General features: G+C 40.0%; 1 protein-coding gene across 10 annotated transcripts in view; it reads left to right on the forward strand.

Annotated features, from left to right (window-relative positions):
• The window catches only part of TTC3 (tetratricopeptide repeat domain 3), a 163,539-nt gene extending 141,619 nt beyond the window's left edge, over positions 1 to 21,920 (forward strand). For 8 of the 10 annotated variants that reach the window (XM_032797194.2, XM_032797185.2, XM_075073710.1 and 5 more), the window contains 10 exons: positions 160 to 228; positions 3,945 to 4,041; positions 5,223 to 5,323; positions 6,250 to 6,343; positions 7,159 to 7,264; positions 12,848 to 13,271; positions 16,421 to 16,547; positions 16,690 to 16,914; positions 18,563 to 18,655; positions 19,948 to 21,920. In XM_032797194.2, the coding sequence (XP_032653085.1) occupies positions 160 to 228; positions 3,945 to 4,041; positions 5,223 to 5,323; positions 6,250 to 6,343; positions 7,159 to 7,264; positions 12,848 to 13,271; positions 16,421 to 16,547; positions 16,690 to 16,914; positions 18,563 to 18,655; positions 19,948 to 20,055 (1,444 nt within the window). In that variant the 3' untranslated portion in view covers positions 20,056 to 21,920. Of the gene's footprint in view, positions 1 to 159; positions 229 to 3,944; positions 4,042 to 5,222; positions 5,324 to 6,249; positions 6,344 to 7,158; positions 7,265 to 11,834; positions 11,859 to 12,843; positions 13,272 to 16,420; positions 16,548 to 16,689; positions 16,915 to 18,562; positions 18,656 to 19,947 lie in introns of those variants that run through there. The other 2 variants (XM_032797165.2, XM_032797231.2) reach the window with 2 other exon arrangements.
• Positions 21,921 to 22,582: the final 662 nt, after the last annotated feature.

Below are 22,582 nucleotides of genomic sequence, written 5' to 3' on the forward strand. Positions count from 1 at the left end.
AATTCTAAATGAACTACCTACAAAACTATAAATCAAATGCACAGACTTACTTGTCAACTATATTTGTGCAACTAAGGTTATAGAAGACTGTATTGTGGTTGCTGAGTAAATATTTTTCAAGCCAGACTTAATAAATTTCCTTGTTTATGATACACGTAGGTACTTGAGGAACATTGATGAGAAGGACAAGCAATATACAGTGTATTTGGAAAAATTCCTGGAGATCAGGTAAAAAAATTATTTTTAAATAAATTCTTGCATCCCTAAGCACTATTGACTTATCTTAATTGGTTGGTGTTCTTATCCTCACACTGTGGCCTATTGTACTGGATACAATAAAGAATCATGAATACCAGATTTGAATTGATAGGTAGTGGCTTATTTTGAGAATAAGCAAAATACCTAATTTAGTTTAAAAAAAAAAAAAAAAAGTAAACCTTAGTAGCATGCTTTACTGAAAATCACCTAAATACTAGTTACTTAGGGACGTTATGGTTGTTGCTCTTCTTAAACACATTTAAAATGGATTTTTTTCATAATTTTAGAATATGCAGCAGCAGGGCTAGAAAGAAGTGCCTTATACCACCAAGAAGGACAGGCAATCTTATTTATAGTCTTAATGATCAAGAGATCGTAGACCTTAAACCAGGGGTTGGCAACCTGCCAAAGGCAGCACGCGAGCTGATTTTTACTGGCACGCAGTCGGGGTTCTGGCTGCCGGCCCTGCTCAGCCCGATGCCTGCCTAGGTGAAAGGATCCCCCGGCCGGCAGCGGGCTGAGTGGGGCTGGCAGCCGGGACACTGGCTGGTAGGAGCTGGCGGACGGAACCCCAGACTGGCAGCTGGCTGAGCTGCTCAGCCCTCCACCAGTTTGGTGTTCTGTCTTCCGGCCCCCTGCCAGCTGGGGTCTCGGCCCCTGGGTCCACTCAGCCCGCTGCCAGCCTGAGTGAACAGAACCCCAGCCGGCAGTGGGCTGAGCGGGGCTGGCAGCGCCTGCTCAGCCCGCTGCCAGCCTGAGTGAACAGAACCCCAGCCGGCAGTGGGCTGAGCGGGGCTGGCAGCCGTTCGGAGCTGTCAGGAGCTGGCAGAACCCCAGACCTGCAGTGAGTGAGCCACTGCTGGTCTGGGGTTCTGTCCGCCACCCCTCTCAGCCCGCTGACGGTCTGGGGTTCTGGCTACCGGCCCCTGGCCAGCTGGGGTCCTGCTCAGGCTGCTGCTGGCCTGGGATACTAGCCACCATCCCGCTCACCTTGCTGCTGGTCTGGAATTCCAGCAGGCCAGCCCCCTGCCAGCCAGGGTCCAGGCCTCCAGGCCTGCTCAGTCTGCTTCCGGCCTGGGGCTCTGCTCCTGGCTGGGGTACAGTGCTCTGCAGTTGCCCTGGGGTACTGGCAGCCAGCCCAGCGCTCTGCAGCCGTCCCCAGCTTCTAAAAAATTTTTGCATGTTTCGCACCCCCAGAAAGGACATCTCACACAGCAGGTTAATAACCACTGCACTAAACTGATAAGATCTGTATTTTAATTTAATATTAAATGAAGCTGCTTAAACATTTTAAAAACCTTGTTTACTTTACAATAGTTTAGTTATATAATATAGACTTAGAGAGAGAGACCTTATAAAAAACATTAAAATGTATTAAAATCAGAGTGAAGACTCGGCACACCACTTCTGAAAGGTTGTGGACCCCTGCCTTAAACCTTTCACTTGAGTTGTTGTAGGCTTCAAGGATTTTGGGGGAAAGAGTGAAACATTTTTGTAACAAGAAGTTGTAGAAGTGTGACTACTGAATCTGTGCAGAATTTAGACTATCCGTAGTAGTCAAAAGGGGAGATTGATTAGAGGGCCGATGAAGCAATGAAAGGTGCCATGATAAATCAATAAACGTACACTCTTACATCTAGGAACAGAAGTGCAGGCGTTTGTTACAGGATGGAGGACTTTATTCTGGGACCAGTGACTCTAATAATGACTTGAAGGTCACTCAGAATCCTGTGGCACCTTATAGACTAACAGACGTTTTGGAGCATGAGCTTTCGTGGGTGAATACCCACTTCGTGAATACCCACATGCATCTGACGAAGCAGGTATTCACCCACGAAAGCTCATGCTTCAAAATGTCTGTTAGTCTATAAGGTGCCACAGGATTCTTTGCTGCTTTTACAGATCCAGACTAACACGGCTACCCCTCTGATACTTGAAAGTCACAGTAAATCATCAGCTGAATATGAGTTCCCAGAGTGATGCTGTGGCCAGAAGGGCTAATATGATACTTGAGTGTATAAACGGGAACATTGAGTAGGAGTAGAGAGGTTATATTACCCTGTATTTGACACTGGTGCAACCGCTGCTGGAATATTATGTCCAGTTCTGGTGTGCACAATTCAAGAAGGCTAAAAAAAAACCTGAAGAGGGTTCAGGGAAGAGCTGCAAGAATGATTAAAGGATTGGAAAATATGCCTTATAGCGAAAGACTGAAGGTACTTAATCTATTTACCATATGAAAAAGAAGGTTAAGAGGTGACTTGATTACTGTCGATAAGTACATACACCTCTACCCTGATATAATGCGACCCGATATAACATGAATTTGGATATAACGTGGTAAAGTAGTGCTCCGGGGGGGTGGAGCTGCGCACTCCGGTGGATCAAAGTAAGTTCGATATAACGCGGTTTCACTTATAACACGGTAAGATATTTTGGCTCCCGAGGACAGCATTATATTGAGGTAGAGGTGTATATGAGGAACAGAAGTTTGATAGTAGAGGACTTTTCAATTTCTCAGGCAAAAGTATAACAAGATCCAATGGCAGGAAGTTGAAGCTGGACAAAATAGAACTAGAAATAACGTGTTTTTTTTTGTTTTTGTTTTTAAAACAGTGAGGTAATTAACCGCTGGAACAATTTAATAGGGGTTGTGGTGGATTCACTATTGCTGGAAATTTTTAAATCAAGATTGGATCTTTAAGATATGCTCTAGCTCAAAGAGGAAATAATTCAAGGAAGTTCTATAGCCTATATTGTGCAATATGTCAGACTAGATGATCAGAGTGGTCTTTTCCGTGTTTCGAATATATAAATCTATGAAATGCAACTTGGGTTGATTCCACAGATTATCAAATGCATATCACCACCATTGTATCTGTATGTGTGTGTGTTGCATTTATATCTCTGCAGCTCTCTTTCATGCTCGCTCTCCTACTTTCCTTTTAGAAGCTGCAAAATAAAAATCTCCCCTCCACCTCATGTCTTGGTCACCTTTCTCATTCCGCATTTGATCAGCCTGTCTCTTCCTCTGAAAGAGCATCAACATTGATCGGAAAGCAGCCATGGGAAATAATTTAAGTGCTGCTGTGGTACAGCAGGGGGAGCTCACATACTTGTTGTAGTTATAGCAATCCTGTAGCCTTGTTCTCAGAGCTTGTCTACACTCTCAATTTACAGCACTGCAACTTTCTCACTCAGGAGGTGTGAAAAAACACCTCCCTGAGCACAGCAAGTTTCAGCGCTGTAAAGCACCAGTGTAGACAGTGCACCAGCATTGGGAGCTACACCCCTCATGGAGGTGGTTTTTTTAGAACGCTGGGAGAGCTTTCTCCCAGTACTCTGCCGCAATCACACAAGCCATGTTAGAGCTCTGCCACGGCAGCGCTTTAGCATTGCCAGTGTAGACTAACCCTTAGTTTCTTAGTATACAAGTGGTAGGTTTAGAATTATTCATAGTAAGTGTATCTGCCCCACCGTATTTAAGATGAGTTAGCACTGTCCTATTATTAGTCCAATATCCATGTCAACATGTAATGTACATAATGTAATTAGTGATGCATATTTTTATAGAAGAGGAAAAAAATGTCTGTTGTAGATTTTTTGAAGTATAGTTCAAATGTAGATGGCATCTCAATATTCTTTTTGACATCTTCATTTTTATTTTATTTTATTTTACTTCACAGTAATAAATTTGCCAGTGAAAAAGTACAGCTGGAGGAGCTAATAAAAAAGAGCAAAGATAATTACCAGGAGTGTATTAAAAGAGCTGTTGCAGCAGAGGTAAAACATGCTACACTAGAACCTTGCTCCTTTGCATTTCACTAATCCCCACAAAAAAGGTTGATCTGCCCACTTCTCAGAATAGATTTAATAGAGAGATCTGGTGAGGTCTCGTCTTAATGAGGACTTCATTATTGTTACAAAATCACCTACACAACATTTAATAGTATGCTTAGAAGTATTAACATAAATAATTAAAACTATACTTGTTCAGTCAGCCAAGTATGTTTTGTGATGTGGTATCCTGGATATTTTTGTTCACTTTGTTGCTAATTCTCCATGGGTCTCCGAGACACTGCAATTTAGCAAGGTTCTATTGTATTTGTTCTGTATATATATTTTTAGAAGTGTTTGAATGTTTGGGTCAATGTGATATATTGCCAGAAATTTTTTAAAAAGTTAAGTCTACTATTAAAAGGTAATTGCAATTAAAGAATGTTTTATCCCTTTGACACGCACATAGTTTCCATTAGTGGGAATTACTCACAAAAAAGAATTTATCCTTTAAAAAAAAAATACTGATTAGGCATATCAATACATCTATTTCTAGTGGTATTAGAATGCACAGATCCCTTTGAATATTTCATTCAAAGGCTGGCATCTTGTAAATAATAGAATTGTCCATAATAATTCTCTTAGGTGATTTCCTCTAAAACCTGTATATTTTTCTATATTCTGAATGCTTTGAACTCAAATTTCCTGAATAAAAGAGATGCTATGCAACTTTTCTTTTAAGGAAGTTTTGGATTGTCAAACTTGCTTGTTGATTGCAAGTCGTGTGTTTAAAAAAAAAAAAAAAGGTGGTCCTTATTGAGCTAGAAGCCAATTCATCTGTCTTGAAATAGAAATTATCATAACCTTGATATTGTGCATTATCTTTATCTGTTTTCAAAGGATGGGGATGGAAAGATTTTCACTATTTATGAAAGTTTTAATGCTCAGCAGACTGTTCACAGCCACCAGAGAGTCATTAAGTTTCCTCACACAATTCTGCCATTGCATTTTAACGCTGCTTGAAATATCTCACTACAGAGATGTTCTAGAGCTAGGCCTTTCCTGAGTATATTTACTAAAGACCAGATTGAGGCTGACTTTAGATTAATAATTAATTAATTTTAACTGCTTGTGCTAAGGAAAATGCTTGTACTGTATGTCTTTTAAGTCACTGAATTTAATTTTAGGTGTCAGTACTTGAAAACTGGAAGAACACTGAAGTATGCAAATTACGCAGCATAGCTGCAAATGGAGAAGCAAATATTAAATTCCTAAAGTTAATGAGCAGGTATGCATTTAATACATCACTATAATTCAGTAATTGCATATAATCTTTTTACCTTCCTGTTTTCTGGTTTTAGTATTGTTTTATATCCTCTCACTAATTTAGACTTGCTTTTATTTGTTTAATGAAACTGTACATTTCTGTTGGAGTAACAGGTATTCACATTGACAGCTGCATTGGTGACTTTAAATAAATACCATCATAAATATTTTTTAGACAGCTAACTACATCTTTTAGAATGTACTAACACCATGTTAAAGCTTTGTCCAAGAATGTGTTTTTGATGCCTTACATCAGATTTTACAGGCCTGAAAAATTCTGAAAGTTTAGGAAAGCAAAGTGGCTTTTATTAGTTTTGTGAATTACATCAATTGTAAAGAATCTTTTCTTGGTGGTTAGCATTCAGTCTCTGACTATACAACATGGGAAAAATTCAGAGTAAAAGACTTCCCAGCTCTATGCCTTTTCTAGTTTAACCATGGTGGTTCATGCAGCTCAGACCTGCCCACGTTTTCCTGCCTGACGGCATGAGGAAGGGAGAAGGACCAGAAGGGGATGCAGCAAGACTGATGGGCATGGTGGAGATCTGTTTCTGCATGTGAGGAGACAGAACTGGGATTGGCTCCAGCCAAGGGCCTTCCTCCTCCCTCCACAGCATCCTCTCCAGGTCTTGGGATATCCTTAGGAGTCTGGCTGTTGCTTGAGGGTTCTTACTTTCCAAGACTGGCCAGTTTCTAAGGGTTAAATTAGTAGTCAAATACTGATACCTGAATTTTTTAAAATTCTATGTGACTGAAGTCTTCAGCTATGATTTACCTGGGAGGGGAAGGAGAGCATTACACTTCTTGGTAGCCGTTTTCTCTGTTGGAGAATCACTTATGAAGTCAAGTTATCACATTATTTTGAACTGAAAATTTGAAATATTTCAGTGGTCCCACTTCAGTGTTACCTCAGTTGAAGTCACAGATTGATTCTTGGGAAACATTTATTTCAAATATCAAGAAAGAAATGGAAAAAGTAGAAGTAAGTCTGTTTTCCAAACACATTTTCCTGTATTATAAGAGTCTTCCTTGATTATCTCTTCGTACCAAATGTAGAATTGTGATGTGCCTAATAGGTTAAACAAAGCAATATATATATCCTTTGTTTTAAAGATGGATGCAAACTGTTAAATTATTTTCAGACTAACAATCATAAGTATTTGGCTTTATATTTCCTTTATAATTATTTAATACAGATGTCAAATAGCTACTCTTAATGTATTTACCTAAATGAATAACTTTTAAGAGCCTTGATGAAGCATACACAGCAGTGTCTATATGGAGCCATGTTGAAATCAGCAGAGGTCCATGTGGGTTTGGGATTCTTTTAAATGAAGCACCATTGACTTCAGTGGAGCTTCATTTGGGCCCAGGTGTTCACTCACGCAGGCATCCTTGCTGGATTGGCCAAAAATGTGACCACCTTTTCTTATTAGCTTACCAAGTCAACTTCTCTTATGTTTGGGGTAAGGGCTGTTTACAAAAAAAAAAAAAAAAAATCTTAGGAAGCTGAACAACTGGTAATGGTACACAGTTGGAGAAAAATATTCCCAGTAATCTTAAATCTGTAAAATTAATGAATGTATCTTTCCATGGTTATATTTTTTTTTAATCTATACACTAATATAGCATAAAGAAAATCAAACATCTATGTATTCCTATTTCTATGTATTAGGTCTTTGATTGATCTCTCTCAAAATTTAATAGTGTTAATTGGTACTTTGAGGTCTTGTTTTGGTGTAAGTGGAATAATGTAAAGGCTGATTTGGTTTTGGTTTTCTTTGTCTTTTTCTGTAGTCTCAGTATGAAGAGAGAATTCACTTAGTGAAAAATGGTGCACAGCTAAATGATCTCTCTAAAGTGAAAGCTGCTGATCTTCAGTCTCCTCCTAGCATCTCAGTAAGTATCTCAAAGCTGCTAACAATTCTACTTCGATTTTTTGTTTCATAGAAAGCAAATGAAACCACTAAGTTCTTCTTTGAGATGTTTTCTATGTATCCCACTGTAGGTATGCTCGTGCTTCATGCATTTGAGACTGGAGATTTTTTTAGTAAATATATTTGTGCTGCCTCGTATAGGGGCAGGAAGGGTGGGGTAGCAGTGATCCTCTCTCAGTTCCCTTTTACTGCCTACTAGGAGGAGATGGAACCTAGCAAGTTTTATCTGGCATTCTCTTCAGAGACTATAAAACTGTGTTTTCAACCAACTTCAAAGAAATCTCCATCTTCACATTCTTTGGAATTGGATGTTCCAAAAGAGAAAAGATTATTGGTAACCCCCCTGTACAGCAGGGCAAGGTGCGTCATGTCAACTGCCACGCCTCATGGTAGACTGCAAACCTTTAGGATTCAAACATTGCCTGTCCTGTGAAGGATTGATCTCTGTCAAAGATGGACAAAGCCTCTTCTGCCTAGGAGAAAGCCACATCCCAGTCATGTGCCCTGTGTGCAAGGCCTTTTGCTCCAGGACCCACAAATCCAGGGATGCTTAGCTCAAGCTACATCTGCTAGAATAATCTGTGGGTCAGGTTGGATACAGAGATGATAATCACTACCAGAGCAGGGCCAGATTCACCAGCATTCTCTCAAGTGCACATCAGACCCGGTATCTGGCAGTAGAAAGAAGGCAAAAATGGCACAGGCAGAGCTTTACCAGCAACTTAGACTCCAACCATGTCAGTGTCATTCAAGTCCTCTGCAGCAACAGCACTGGCATAGCAGACAGTAAAGCCTCTCGAGCCTTTTATATACATTCCCACTGATTTCCTATGGTAATAACTGAAGTTAAGTAAGACAGCACCACAGTTGTCCTCCTTGCTGGCTATTGACCAAGGCAGTGTTGGCTGCTGGACCTGCTACAAGTGTCAGTTCAACAGCCTCGTCAGCTCTCGGCCTCCTCAGATATGATCGCACAGTACCACAGCCAGATACTCCATCCAGATCTAAATTCACTGCAACTGACAGTGTGGATGTTGAATGGTTGAGTAGCATGGACAAGGACTTCTCCCTAAAAGATCCAAGAAATCCTGATACAGAGCAGGAAAACATCTACCAAAAAGATGTATTTGTCTCTAAGTGGAAGAGGTTATTGATGTGGGCCACTTAATATAGTCTAATTTTAGTCCAGGCCTTGATACTGAAGATTGTTGGCTATTTATGGCATTTAAAGGAGGCTGGTCTCTTGTTCAGTTCTATTAAGGTCCACCTCCCAACAGTTTTGGCATGCCATCCGCTTGTACAGTCGTGCTCAGTTTTTTCTCACTAACAGTATCAGAGTGCCTCAAAGGGTTATTACATACTTACCCACTAGTCAGAGAACCTACTCCTACCTGGGACCTCAACACAGTCCTCATTAGACTCATGGAGCCTGCTTCCTTTGATCCACTTTCAGAGAGCTGCTGTACAGTTACCTCACTCTGAAAAGTCTTCCTGTTGGCTATCACTTCAGCCAGAAAAGGTAGTAAGCTTCCAGAACTTATGGCTAACCCTCCCTAAATGACCATTTCATGGGGATAAAGTGGTGCTAAGACTTCACCAAAATTCATCCTCAAAGTAGTCCTCAGAATTTTATCTAAACCTATCAATCTACCCATCTCCTTCCCGAAACTATAGTCTGCACTGGGCAAAAAGAAGTTGTACAATTTAGACGTGTCCAGGACTTTGTTTTGTTGCATTGACAGGAGCCTTCACACCGTCTCCCCATGTTTCTTGCTATAGCTGGGCATTCTAAAGGTCAGGCCATCTCTTCACAGAGCAATGGATAACACAGTATCTCTCTCTGTTACCAGCTGGGTGGTGTATTTGGTGGGAGAGATGTTAAGTCTCACTCCACCAGAGCTCCAGCAGTACTATTCACGTGCTTCAGGAATATGCCTATATCAGAAATCCGCATAGCAGTGAAATGGAAAAACCAGCTGACCGTTGTCAAGAATTATGCTTTGGACTTGGCATCAGACATGGCTGCTAAGTACTGTTTGGCTGATGCAGCTGAAAAAAACATTTACTTACCTTACAGTAACTCATTCTTTTCTATTGTCGGTGTGAGTCCCATAACCTGCCTTCAATCCCTTCTTTTCAGAGTCCTCATCTAAACATCGTTTTCAAATTGCAAGAAAATGGAAGGTGGGTCACAGCTGCCCCTTCCTTATGTCCATGCATGGGAGCACAAAGAGGCTATAGCGCAAGTGCAGCCCCAAAACAGACTACTACTTTAAACAAAAATCACAGGAACCTCCAATCTCATGTGCATTAGGCATATGTGCACGTACAGTGGGATCCACACTGATATCAACTTGAACTGTAGGATGTCAACCCTTACTGTAGGATCAGTAACTTCTTTCTCACCACCACCGGAAGAATTTTATTGTGTAAAACTAACATTCATTTAAATTGTAACTCTCTTGCTGGTTTAAATCTATATTAATTCTTAGGACACTGACATTTTCCAGACTGTTTGACAAACAGAGCATTTATATGTAATGTATATCATTTTTTGACAACATGACTGCCCTCATTAATTGTGGTCAAATAATGTGGCTGAAAACGTAGGGCAGTCTACAGTTTATACATGGTGAGTTTTGGGCTGTTGGACAAAACAAATGCAGCTTTCTTGCAGACCTGTACTTGGTTAGTTCATTTGCTTGTCAGTCCCTTAAATGGCCTTTCAGCTCACATTTTATTATACTGTAGCATTTCTAGTGAGTGAGCTTTGAAAATAACCAGAAGGGTTTGATGCTGTTTGTTTGGTCACCAGCCTCTTTTCTGTTTTTGTTAATTTGTATTCAGTAGCCAGACGACCCAGTCAGAATGGGGGCCCCATTGTACTGGGCACAGTACACACAACTTCCCTGGATAGTTTTGTTTTTAATTTTTTTCTGAATAGTCAATCCAGGTAGAGGTTCACCACTGGAATTTGCACCATATGAAAACTGTTCTCTCCTCTCTCCTTCCCTTTCCATAAATATCATCTTTTTCTGTACTCTGAATACCGATCTCAAGTCCCTCGCAATCTGCTTCATTCTTAGATAGTATTGTTATGGGTTGGATTAAACCTTGTTGAAATAGGCGGGTGTAACAACTGCCTTTCATTCATGATAAATATAAAGAAGCCATTAAATATCTTTATGTAACCGCACAGCTAAAACAATAGGCGTATTACCCAAAACACAGGCATATAATAAAACTTGAGCAGAAGCTGAACTGTGTGGCCCAGGAGGGTGGATATAACAAATGCTGGGGCTAAGACGTTGATTGATGGAGCCGAGTACATCTGAATGCCTCAGAGAAACAGCAGAAAGATTAGAGGAGCAAAGAAGCATCAGAGACGGTCTGAACAGGCACTGGGAATGTGGCTCTGAGAAATGCTGAATGTTTTGGGGGCTGAGGTGCTTGGAGCTTTGAGCAAACAGTTTCCTATTTGATTCCTCCTGTGTTCAGAAAAATAGATATGATTGCATCAAGGATACCTGACTCCATCAATTTCTCCTCCTATCAGAAACAACCCACAAGGCCCTGAACTTTGCCAAATCTCTCTGGTGAAAATGGGGTTATGATAGTTTTCATCTTTAGATCGGAGAAACATTACTAAAGGAGATAGTGTTGTCCTGATTTTATAGATGGGGAAACTAAAACTAGTACTGTTCTCTCCCTGTGTTGATTTTTTTTATCTGATTTCACTATAGACTAATGCAAGGAAAACTTGATTCATTTTTTAAATAATGTCATCTCCATAGTACTCTCAGCCTCAAGGGTTTTGGTGTGGGTACACTGAATTTAAAAATCAAAACCCTACTTTTCTCCATAATGGTACAAAAAGCTACTTTCCAGTTTGCTGAGACAATCCATATCAGTATAGGTTTTTAAAAAAAAATTGGCTGTAACTTCTTTGAGATGATGTTTTTTGCGCCACTATAGAACAAAATGTAGTGAAGCTTTACGGATCATCAGCCTCCACTTGGTTTTGAAGCCGATTAATTTATAGAACTACATGTGAAATAACTTTGTGGGGAGCTGTCAAATTATTAATCTTTTCTAAGTCTTGTACTTCTCCCATTTGTGTATTTCACTTTTTAAAAGGGCCATTTCTGCCGGTCTTTTAACTTCATTTGATCATTCTTGGCCTACATGAACTGCCCAGGTCCAGCTTGCGGGGAAAGGGGCTGAACGATCCGCAGATGTGTAGGAGGCGGCGACGTGGGAACAACAGAGCCACCGTGCCCCTGTGCAGCTCAGTGCTTGAATAAACCTGGGGGAGGGGCAATGGAATGTGACCCCTCACCACTCCTCACCTCTGTTGGGGGAGCACTACCTTCCCCTGCCCCCCAAACTATGCCAACGTGTGTGGTCGACCAGTCAGTTTGTAACTCTCGTGTTCATATTTCCAAGGGTCTACTGTATAATCACTCAGATTATACATACGTTGAACCTTAGTACCATAAACCAAATATTGTTTATTTGTATTACTTTTGCACCTAGGAGCCCTAGTCATGGACCAGGGCCCCATTATGCTAGGAGCGGTACAAAGATAAATTCACATTTACATAACAGGTATTAAAATCTAATTCTAGAACATAAGAATGGCCATACTGGGTCAGACCAATGGTTCATCTAGCTCGGTATCTGACAGTGGCCGGTGCCAGATGCTTCAGAGGGAATGAACAGAACAGGGCAATTTTGCATGATCCATCCCATGTCATCTGGTCCCAGCTTCTGGCAGTCAGAGCTTAAGGGACACACAGAGCATGGGGTTGAGTCCCTGACCATGTTGGCTTGCTTTTTGTATTCATAGAGTAGTAACTTATTCTAACAGTAATTCCATGTATTTGATTTCACGAGGTCTGCATGTAGAGTATAGCTCTACTCATTATGAGTGATTGGGCACAATTGTGTTCTAAGTGAGGATAACTTAGAAATAAATTCTAATCCTGCAGAGCCTTTCAGGATGGTGAATACAGCAGCCATTTATTTCTTTAAATAAAAACCACATATACGGCTAAAATTTAAATATACTCCTTTAAAAAAAACCCTTTTAAATGCCTCCAACTGGTGGCTTTCTTGCCCACCATCTTGCAATCTTTAATGAAGAAATGCCCACAGCCACTTTCAAAACATTTATGTAAAACCATGATGACTGGCCAGGATCATTTCTGTAGCTAAAAACCATGGGAACTCTGTATAAGTTAAAATAACGGTAAGGGTTGCATTTGTGTACATGTTATATTTTAATTAGGCTTGGAGCAAATCTTGTCTATAGGTACTGCAAAATTATCAGAAAGGGCATGATTTCGCATGTGTGCTACAAACAGGTTACTCTGCGGGGTAAATCAGGTCAGGATGAAGTGTTTTTTATTGTGCATTTCCTTCTTAACTGCCTAAGTACAGCCCTGTCCATGAAGTAGCTGTAACCTTAACATGTTTGAAAATAGTACTTGACTAATATTTTAATTACTCTTCCTCGTTCTGGGTTGTGTTGTTTTTTTTGTAGGTAGTGCAAGGCAGTCCTCTTATTAATGATCCAGCCATCATAATGTATTCATCTGCACTTGTACGTCCCACTTTACTTCCTGCATTTTCAAGCTCCAAAGATCAAAGTCCAGTGCATTCCACATTTAATGTGCAAACTAGAAATAAAACAGCATATAGAAGTCCTAATCCTTGTTCTGCAAAGAATGGATCAGTGGAAATACCTTCTGAAACTTTAGGAGCATCATACTCTGATCAAGTCCGAGTAGCACAGCCATCAGGGATTTCTGGAAGTACTGCTCAGAACATACAGTTGAACCAAAGACAGCTAAATGATCCAGCATCAGCTACGCAGTTGGGAGCTGTTAGAGTGCCAAACAAGAAGGCACTTTCAAAAGCATTTGATAATATCATAGACCGTCTAACGGCTATATTTCCACACTATACAAGGTAATACTGTTTTAAAAGGTCTTTTTTCTTTACTTCTAATGTACTGGGTTTCTTGACAGGGAGTGAGTCTCCTCATATTTTAGCTGGGAGCAGGATATGCTCTTGTGTGATTTTTCTCCATATTTGGGGTTTATCTTTCCATTATTCTTGTAAAATGCTCAGCTGAAGGAGGCTAAATTTAATAGCATTTGAGTCTAAAGGGGTTAGGAATGGGGCAGCATACTTGGTGAGGTGTGCAGGATGCAGCCCACTCTGAGGTGACATGATAGCTGCTAAGGTGTGCAATAGAGAAGATCTTCCTTTAGCCTTCACAAGGTGAGTGGGATGTGGCATTTGATTATACCTAGCCACAGCTCCAGATTATGGAATTTATGCATGCTATTACCAATTTGCTGCTAGTTTGCACTCATTCAGGTTAGAAATGTATTTTATTTTATCTCTTGAAAAAATGATCGTCTACATAAAACATAAGAACAAAGTAATTCTAAAAGTAAGATTTTTGTCCTAGAAAATCTCCCATATAGGCTATTTCACCTGACTGTTTTGAAATCCCAAAATCACAGTTCAGGGCATAAAGTTTTTATGGATTTGTAACTTCTAGTGCCAACTCAAGTAGAATGATTAAAAATAAAATTACCTATGAAGTTTTGCTATAAATTTCTGAAATATTTAGCTTGGTATTTCTGCAGCCCAAGTTCTAAGGGCTAGTCCCCTCCTGTCTGCAGTTTCCCAGAGCAGTTCATCTCTGTAACATAGTCCCAATTTATTACATCCCCTTCTGTAATTTGCCACCAAGTCTTCACTACCATAATAGCAGTTCACTTTGCTTCCCATCATTTCTTTGCTAGCTTTGTTTTTAATTTTTTGGCTAGATGTGAGCAACCTTTCCACTCCCTTCCTTATTCTCCTTCCCTGGATCAGATAAAGAGCATTGTGATGGTGTCAGCCTCCTTGATCCAGCATAGCAGGTCTGTCCCATAAACACTAGTTAAATCTAAGCAGTGTTCCGTATGTGAGGCAGCATTTACAGGATCTTCAGAGGGCAAATTAATGCCATGTCTATTCTCTGCCAGGACATGGGGCCCAAAGTCAGGGCAGGGGAGATCTGACATACCTGTCAGAGGAACCGTGACTCTAGTATAGAAAACCCCTCCCAGGAGATAAGTTATTGGGCATGGGGGCAAATATCCAAAGATGAGGACGCCAAGCAGGCAGCTCAGGGTTAAGTCCTGGGGCAGACCCTGGTCAGAATGAAAAAACAGTGGGTACCAGATCCCCCACCCCCCAATACAGAAGTGGATCCTAAACTCCCTAGGAAAAGAAGCAGGATTCCTACATAGCTCTCCTTCCCACACAAAGCTACGGACACTAGCAGCGAGACCCCATTCCCAGGTAAAGGGGAAGGTACAGGGAGATATTTCCATGGGGCTCAAGAAATGCCACACAAACCATAGCCTGGTGGCAACTCCTGATGAGCAGATAAAAAGAGCCAAAAATCACCCCCCCTTCTGCCCCCCCAAAAAGTAGAGAAATCTAAGAGTATTTCTCCTCAGGCTCTGCCCGCCGCCTCTAATGAGGAAGGAGAGTTCTCATATTCAGGTTCTGTGCAAGGCACGTGCAGACAGGTTGCATCTGCTCTCCAGATCAACCAGAACTGGCATACAAGGAGAAGCCTAAGGGCAAATACCTGCCTTCCAAATCCTCACTTCTGACAGCACTCCCACTGCACCGTTTTGAGGATGTGAACAGAGATGAATGGGAAATACCTGATAAGGCTAAGCACATAAGCAGGTGTTCACTTAGATAAAAGTTGCAAGCACCAAAAAACACCATTACAGAAATACCAAAGGATGATACTGCAATGGCATCTCTAGCAAAAGAAATAGAAATCCTCTTCACCCAGGATTACCCTCCCAGTGATACAAAAAGGTGAAAGCCACCATAAAAAGAACTGGCCACTATATGCTTCACAAGAGACAGTCAGGATGGCCATGAAAACAAAAGGACTATCCTGACTTCTGGTCTGTCTAAAGAAAATAACCCCAGCAACAGACTTCATGGCAGATGCCTCAGTGGATGCAGTGAGATTCTCAGCTAGTGCTATGGAATCACATCTAACTGTGCCCTGGACTACAGGTGCCTACTCCAAATTCTTTGCTCACCCAAATACATAGGTTGTCTCTTGTCTGGAGAAAAACTGGATTAAGTTGTGACAGTCAGCACTTCCAAACCAACACAGTCCCTCCCCCCAGAGTGTGTTCAGAAGGAACTACAAGTGCAATAATATGCAGAAATACTCCTTAAAATTTTCCATTTCTCAGGAGAATGGTCTCAATTGCCCACAGACAAGTGGGTGAGAAATAGAGTTATGACTACTCTCTGAGGGCCTCACCCATCCCTTCTTCATCCACTCCTCCATCTCAAGCAATCCCATCAAACCTGAACTGGTGATAAATGAACGTTCTGGACCCAGGAGCAACAGAAAGGTTCTTAGGGCTATCCTCCATATTTTTTGTCATCCAGAATTTTAAGGGAGAAGATCGCAGCATGGGAATGTCAGCCATCTTGGACCTCAGACTCCACAAATGGTGGAAGAACACAAATTCCAGAAGGAGACCCTAGCCTTGACTGTCACATCTCTGTCCCCAGGGGACGTCCTTACCTCTAAACCTTCTATTTCTGGTTACCTCTGAAATCAGCTATAATTTATTTTTTAACATTGCAACTATTTCCTTGAGTCAGCCCATAGTGGTTAAAACATCTAGCTGCTGGTGTTTAATTACTTCAGAATGGTGTTATATAAGAGCGGTGAAAACTAGACCCTGACAGAATGGTATCTACTAAAGTGCATTTAAGAATGTCAACCTCTCTCTCTTCTCCCCTCCCACCCGCTTTTAAAAAAAACACAAAAAACCACTACTATGAATCTAAAAGCAGGGATTGGCAACCTTTTGGCCTGCGGCCCACCAGGGTAAACACCCTGGTGAGCTGGGCCAATTTGTTTACCTGCCGTGTCTGCAGATTTGGCCAATCACGGCTCCCCCTGGCTGCGGTTCGCTTTTTTTTTCCTTTAAAACTGTAACTGTGCTGACTGAATCACAATGCAACCTGTTGTAAAACTCTGTTCATTACCTTTTTTCCCCTTGCAGTTTTGATCTTATTAACTTCATAAAAGAAGTACAAATTAAAAATGGAAACAAACTTTCAGGATTGAGCTCAGATGAAATCCTTACCCAAGTGACAGAACTCATTCTGGACCATCAGAATAAGAAAAAGGTACGTGGCAGATGTCAGACTTTTTGCACTGTAATTGATTAAAACGGTGAAACAAAGCTGAAGAGGATACTGAATGTTCTTTAGCAAATGCATGGCATAATGCTTGATGATGATAAAAATTTCCTTTGCAATACCTCTGTAGGCTCCGACCTCAGCAAAGAGAGCTGAAAACCCACCATCTTGTGCTGTAACTCAGACTCTGAAAGTAGCCAAATCTGCTGTGGGAAATGTGCCTAGCCTATCCAAGGCAAGGTCTTCCTATAAAACTGCTACAAACAAAACTCAACCATCACAGCCAACCCACCAGCCATGGAGACTTGTTGGAGGACCATCACAATCAAAATGGATAAAATCAAATGATTCTACTGTAAGTTTTCTTTACTCTTCCACTAAATTTAAATATATATATGTATTCCAGGCATCGGCAATCTTTGGCATGTGGCTCACCAGGGTAAGCACCCTGGTGGGCCGGGTCGGTTTGTTTACCTGCCCCGTCTGCAGGTCCGTCCAGTCGCAGCTCCCACTGGCTGCGGTTTGCTGCTCCAGGCCAATGAGAGCTGCTGGAAGCGGCGTGGGTCGAGGGACGTACTGGCTGCCACTTCTCACAGCTCCCATTGGCCTGGAGCAGCAAACCGCAGCCAGTGGGAGCTGCGATCAGCTGAACCTGCAAACGTGGCAAGAAAACAAACCGGCCTGGCCCACCAGGGGGCTTACCCTGGTAAGCCATGTGCCAAAGATTGCCAATGCCTGATGTATTCAATCGATATATCAAAGCACAAGAGGGCAATTTTATGATGTGCTACTCCATGGTTTTTAATTAAATCAAGGTATTCTAGCTTACAAAAAAATTCAACTAAAATCAAAAATTTTATATTTTAAAAAAGAAAATCTGTATCATTTGCTTCACTAATGTTCTTAGAAGATACTTTATTAAATATCTTCATTAGTCAGATGAGATCTTGGTGCATTGCAGTAATTAACAAGACGGCCTATAAATACTTGGCAGTAAATGCAGCACAGCTTTGTTACACACACATCAGATCTAATGAGGGATGCCTTTTTTTTTTTTACGTCTGTTCCTTTAGGCATTGTAAGTCAATTCTGAGTGTTCCCTGTCTTCAGAGCAGAGAACTGGAAAGTCTTTCCATGTTCTGCTCCTAGCTGTGCCACTAACTTGCTGCACAACTTCAGACAAGTCATTCACTCTCTTTCTGCATCAATATACTCATCTGTAAAATGGTGATGGGTACCCTATTTGATATCTTCCCTACAAAGTGCTTTGAAATACTTATTCACTTTCCTAACCTCTACTTTTAGAAGCATAATGTATGTAACAGCACTATCAGGTGTAACAGTGTATGAGGATTTATTTTAAAGGTGATTTGAGAAGGCAGAATGAGATTTATCTGAGGTGTTTGCAGGATGCAGTTACCATATATGCAAATAAAAATGGGAGATGGGATTCCTAGACTTTCAATCACTAAACTTTGCCTTTTTGTAAAAATTTCATGGCTCTGTCTTTAAAAGCATTCCGTAATGGTGTGTCAGCAGGGCTGGCTCCAGGGTTTTTGCTGCCCCAAGTAGTAGGAAAAAACAAAAACAAAAAAGCCATGATCGCGATTGATGGCACCTGCACTTTGGCAGTCAGTCCTTCCCTCCAGGAGGGACCAAGGGACCTGCTGAAGAGCTGGATGTGCCACCCCCTCCCCTTGGCCACCCCAAGCACCTGCTTGCTGCGCTGATGCCTGGAGCCGGCCCTGTGTCTCAGCTTCAGTAGCATCACTTGCGTTAACTTACTTGGAAATACTGTTCTGTTGTGCTTTTAAAAAAGATAGGAGGAATGGGTTTGTTTACAATAGGTTGTAAGCTCTTCAGGGCAGGATCTATGCCTGTTTTATGTTTGGAAGGCACTTAACCCACTGTGTTAGAACTAGATGACTATACTGGATAGATTTTTTTTTTAAAGTAGTTGCTAACCTTACATAAAATATATATTTAAATTATTTTATCTCTAGACATCTGATGATGATCCCTGCATAATATGCCATGAGGAGCTAAGCCAGGAACATGTGTGTGTGCTAGAATGTGGACACAGTTTTCACAGATGGGTACGGATTAATTTTTTTTATATTCTCGTACTATTTACCCGTGAGTCTCTTTTGAACCTCTCTCTCTGGTGTAAAAATATTTTATGAGTTAGACAGATCTCCACCCTTTTTAAACTCTACCCCCCAGTTTTATAGTATTCAACTTGGATATTAAAGTAGCAATTAATATATTGGTTTTTATTGTATCCCTTGTAATAATTCATTGTATGTTTGAGAATATTCTTTTCTGGTATTTTAGAGAGCTAGACACTAACATGGTTTTGTTAAACTAACATTTAAGCTTAAAAATAAATCTGACTGCAACCCTTCTATTCAAAGTTTCATAAAGTTACTAATTAATTACATCTTTCTGCATCATTTCAAAAAACTAAAGTGCTATAGAAATGCTAAGGTCATTAGTAAGGCTAGATTCTGTCATGGACATTTTTAGTAAGTCACGGACAGGTCATGGGCAGTTACCAAAAATTCACAGAAGCTATGACCTGTTCCTGACTTTTACTAAAATGTTCATGACAAAAAGGGTGAGAGGAATGTCTGGCACCCTACCCTGCTGTGGTTGGGAGCTGCGGCCCCCTGCCCCATGGTTGGGAGAGACCCCCTCCTGCAGCAGCTGGGGAGCTGCCAGGGGATCCCCAGTGGGGAGTTTCTGGGGGATTCCTCATACTGTGGGGCCTCTGTCACTCCAAAAAAGGTGGAGTAGCTTGCAGCTCCCAGCCACTGTGGGCTGAAGTCACAGAGGTCTGCGGAAGTCATGGATTCCTCTGTGACCTCCAGGACTAAATTGTAGTCTTACTCATTAGCAATCAAACTCCAGACCTGTAATAGGAACACAAGCTTCATTGCCAGTATTTTGTTAAAAGGGTAGGCACCCATGAAAATAGCTACATCTATAGTAAGTTCTTACAGTAAGGAAGAATCAAAATTGTATACGAAAGTACATTATCTACTGATATGTAGGACTTTATTAAAGTTGATGATTGAAAAGCTGTCCATGTGCACTTCATTATTTTTGTTTGTTTTGTTTCCAAACCTTAAAAATAAGTGTAATAAAAGTAATTGTATAATTGGGTGTACACCAGAAATTGGTTTTAAAAAACCCATAGTCTGTGTAGCATCATGGAACCAGAGGCTGTATTTTTTCCCAACACCAAATCTTAACTTATGGTTGAATGCTTTGGAAAACAACCTGTTTTTAAATGTATTTTTGTTAGTATTTATCACTAAGTTGAAAACTCTTAGTATAGCTGAAATTAACTCAAAGTTTCTGACATTTCTCTTGCCATCTTTTACAGTGTATTGGAACCTGGCTTAAAACACAAAGTACATGCCCAACATGTCGAGTTCATGCTCTATTACCTGAAGATTTCCCTAAACTTCCTGGACGAAACCGACATGCTTAAATCTTGCATCTTCTTGCTAATCCTAATATTAATAAGGCAATTCATATTAGAAGCTGCAAATAAATAACCTTAGTAACGTGCTGCCTAGAAACACAAGCGAAACCCTGGCTCTGTTGAAGTGAATGAAGCCAGAATTTCACTGTGTTCTAGGTCATGAGAAATAAATACTATCATTTTTATGCCAATTAAAATGTAGAAGAAAAAAATCAAACCAGTTATTTAATACTGAAAATGCTGGCTTTTCCCCTGATTACTGGCCAAATGGATGTGAATATTAACACACCATAGGCTATCATGGAGAGGATTTTATATCGCTTTTTTATGTAATTAACCAGTTCATATATTTAAACAGAACAGAATGTGAGAGTGTATCAGGGTAAAATATGGGGTATTTATTTTGAAGGGATAAGCCACGCAGGCCATCAAATATGCCTTCCTTTAGTGAAAGCCTGTGTGCTTCATCCCTGGAAGATAGAGTGAGCTCTCTTGAGAATTCAAGGTTATATAGTTACATAAACAGCTAGTAAGGAGCATAATTTTTGGGACCTAGATGCTGTCTTTTTAAAAAAAAAAAATTCTCTACCTGTAAAAGGTCACGCTCAGATACCATTTGTCTCCAAATTTAGCATTTGTAAAAATTTGTCCTTTTTATTTAAAAAACACTTCAGCTGACGTTTACATGAAAAAGAAATCAAAATTTCAATTAGCTCATTTAATTAACATTCTTCTGCAAAGTTGGACTACAAACATTACCATGTTGCTTCAGTGTAAAAAATAAATACTAACTTTTTTTCAGCTTAGTCAGTCAAAAGAAATTAAAGAAATGAGAAGTAGGATCTTTTAAAACTTCAGTTTTAATTAGCTGTGCTGTTTGTAAGATTAATTTAATATTTTTTTAAAATAAGATTAATAGATTTTAATCTCCTGTGTATACACAGAGTAGTGATTGTAGTTAAAGGCTTCAAATCACAACTTGTTCAGAACCCATATCATAACTGTTGGGTTTTCTGCAGATGTTTCCACATTAATCCTGTTTTTGTATAAACCACAATTTTAAGTATTTTGAATTGGACTAGATTATTTTATATTTTGAATAACCGCTATTATGTGTTAACATTTTCTGATTGTAGACCTCCAAGTGAGTGATTTCTTCACTTTTATCATGTTTATTTTTACTCTAACTCACTACATGGTTTAAACTTTCTGCTGCTACATGCAGTTCCTGATTTTTGTTAAAGTAATGTAAGAACTTACATCTTCAAAATATAACTTTTACAGTTAGAGGAAAATGTATCAAGTATCATTTAGTATTTAAATTTAAATTGTATTCTGTGCATGGACACTGGCTTATCTCTTGTTCTCTGATATGTATGGGGTAAATGCATCTGGAAAATTAGATTTGTTACATTACTTTTTATTGAACCAGTCTAAAATGTTTATCTGAACTAAGTTTAGTGTTAGTCTTTTTGAATTGTCCCCTCAAAGTGCTTGCCATTGGGGCACTTTTAAAAACATCTGCTCAGAACTGCCTCTACTGGCCTAAAATTTTGCATTAGTCTTGTAGCATTTTCTTCAAGTTTTGAAGTTCAAGAGATAAGATCTGTTAATTGCTGAGTAACTTGTCATAGCAACCTGAAGACCAAAACTAGGTTACATACCACTAAACATTTCAGACTGAAAATGTCAAGAGTATTAAAGTCGACTGGTTACATGAAATAAAACATCTAATGTAACATAATCCTCTCCCACACACAGCCTATTTATACTTATTTTGAATTTTTGTTAAATCTACCTTGTAATCAATTTAGTATGTTTAATGTTAAATGGAGGCTTGTGATCAAATAAAATTATTTCTCTGTCTAAAATGGTGGTTTCTTTGTATAAGTGAGTGTGTTTTACATATGTAATTATGAACTAAGTTATAACTTCCACTGATTAGGAACTTGCATCTTATCTAAGCATAACTTAAGATTTCCTTTCTTAGGCGTAACCTCTTTCCCAATCCATGACTTTGCCACAAAATGAGTTTGAAATTGTGTGTACAACAGGGGTATCATAGGTGATACTGATGTGGAAGTATGGGGATATGGAGGTAAGCTAAGGTCCTGAGAAATCAGCAGATCATTGGGAAATATCAGCTAGAGTTCTCTCTCGACTTTTTTTCCTCTTTGGCTGAGATCTAGTATTACTTTAGATGTCCTGATGTGCCCATGCCCCAACCCCCAAACAACAAAAATGAATAAAGGAGCAGGGCCAACTACCTCTTACTTCCTTCTTACCACTCTGGCATTGAGACAGAGCTTGGGCTCTACCCACCTTATTAGAGTAGTTAGTTGTTTGTTAGTTAGCTTGTTGTTTTTATATTGCCAGTGGGCAAAATTCAACAAAACAATTTGTTAATTATATTAAGTACAGTTCTCCATACAGAGGCCGTAGACTTCATGGCAGAACTTAAATCTCTGTTTTAAATCTTGTCCCAACTGTGGCATTTCTGTCTCTTAATGACTGGCACTCTAGGTGCCTTTTT

Source organism: Chelonoidis abingdonii, chromosome 1 (assembly GCF_003597395.2).
Source record: "Chelonoidis abingdonii isolate Lonesome George chromosome 1, CheloAbing_2.0, whole genome shotgun sequence".
NCBI lineage: Eukaryota > Metazoa > Chordata > Testudines > Testudinidae > Chelonoidis > Chelonoidis abingdonii.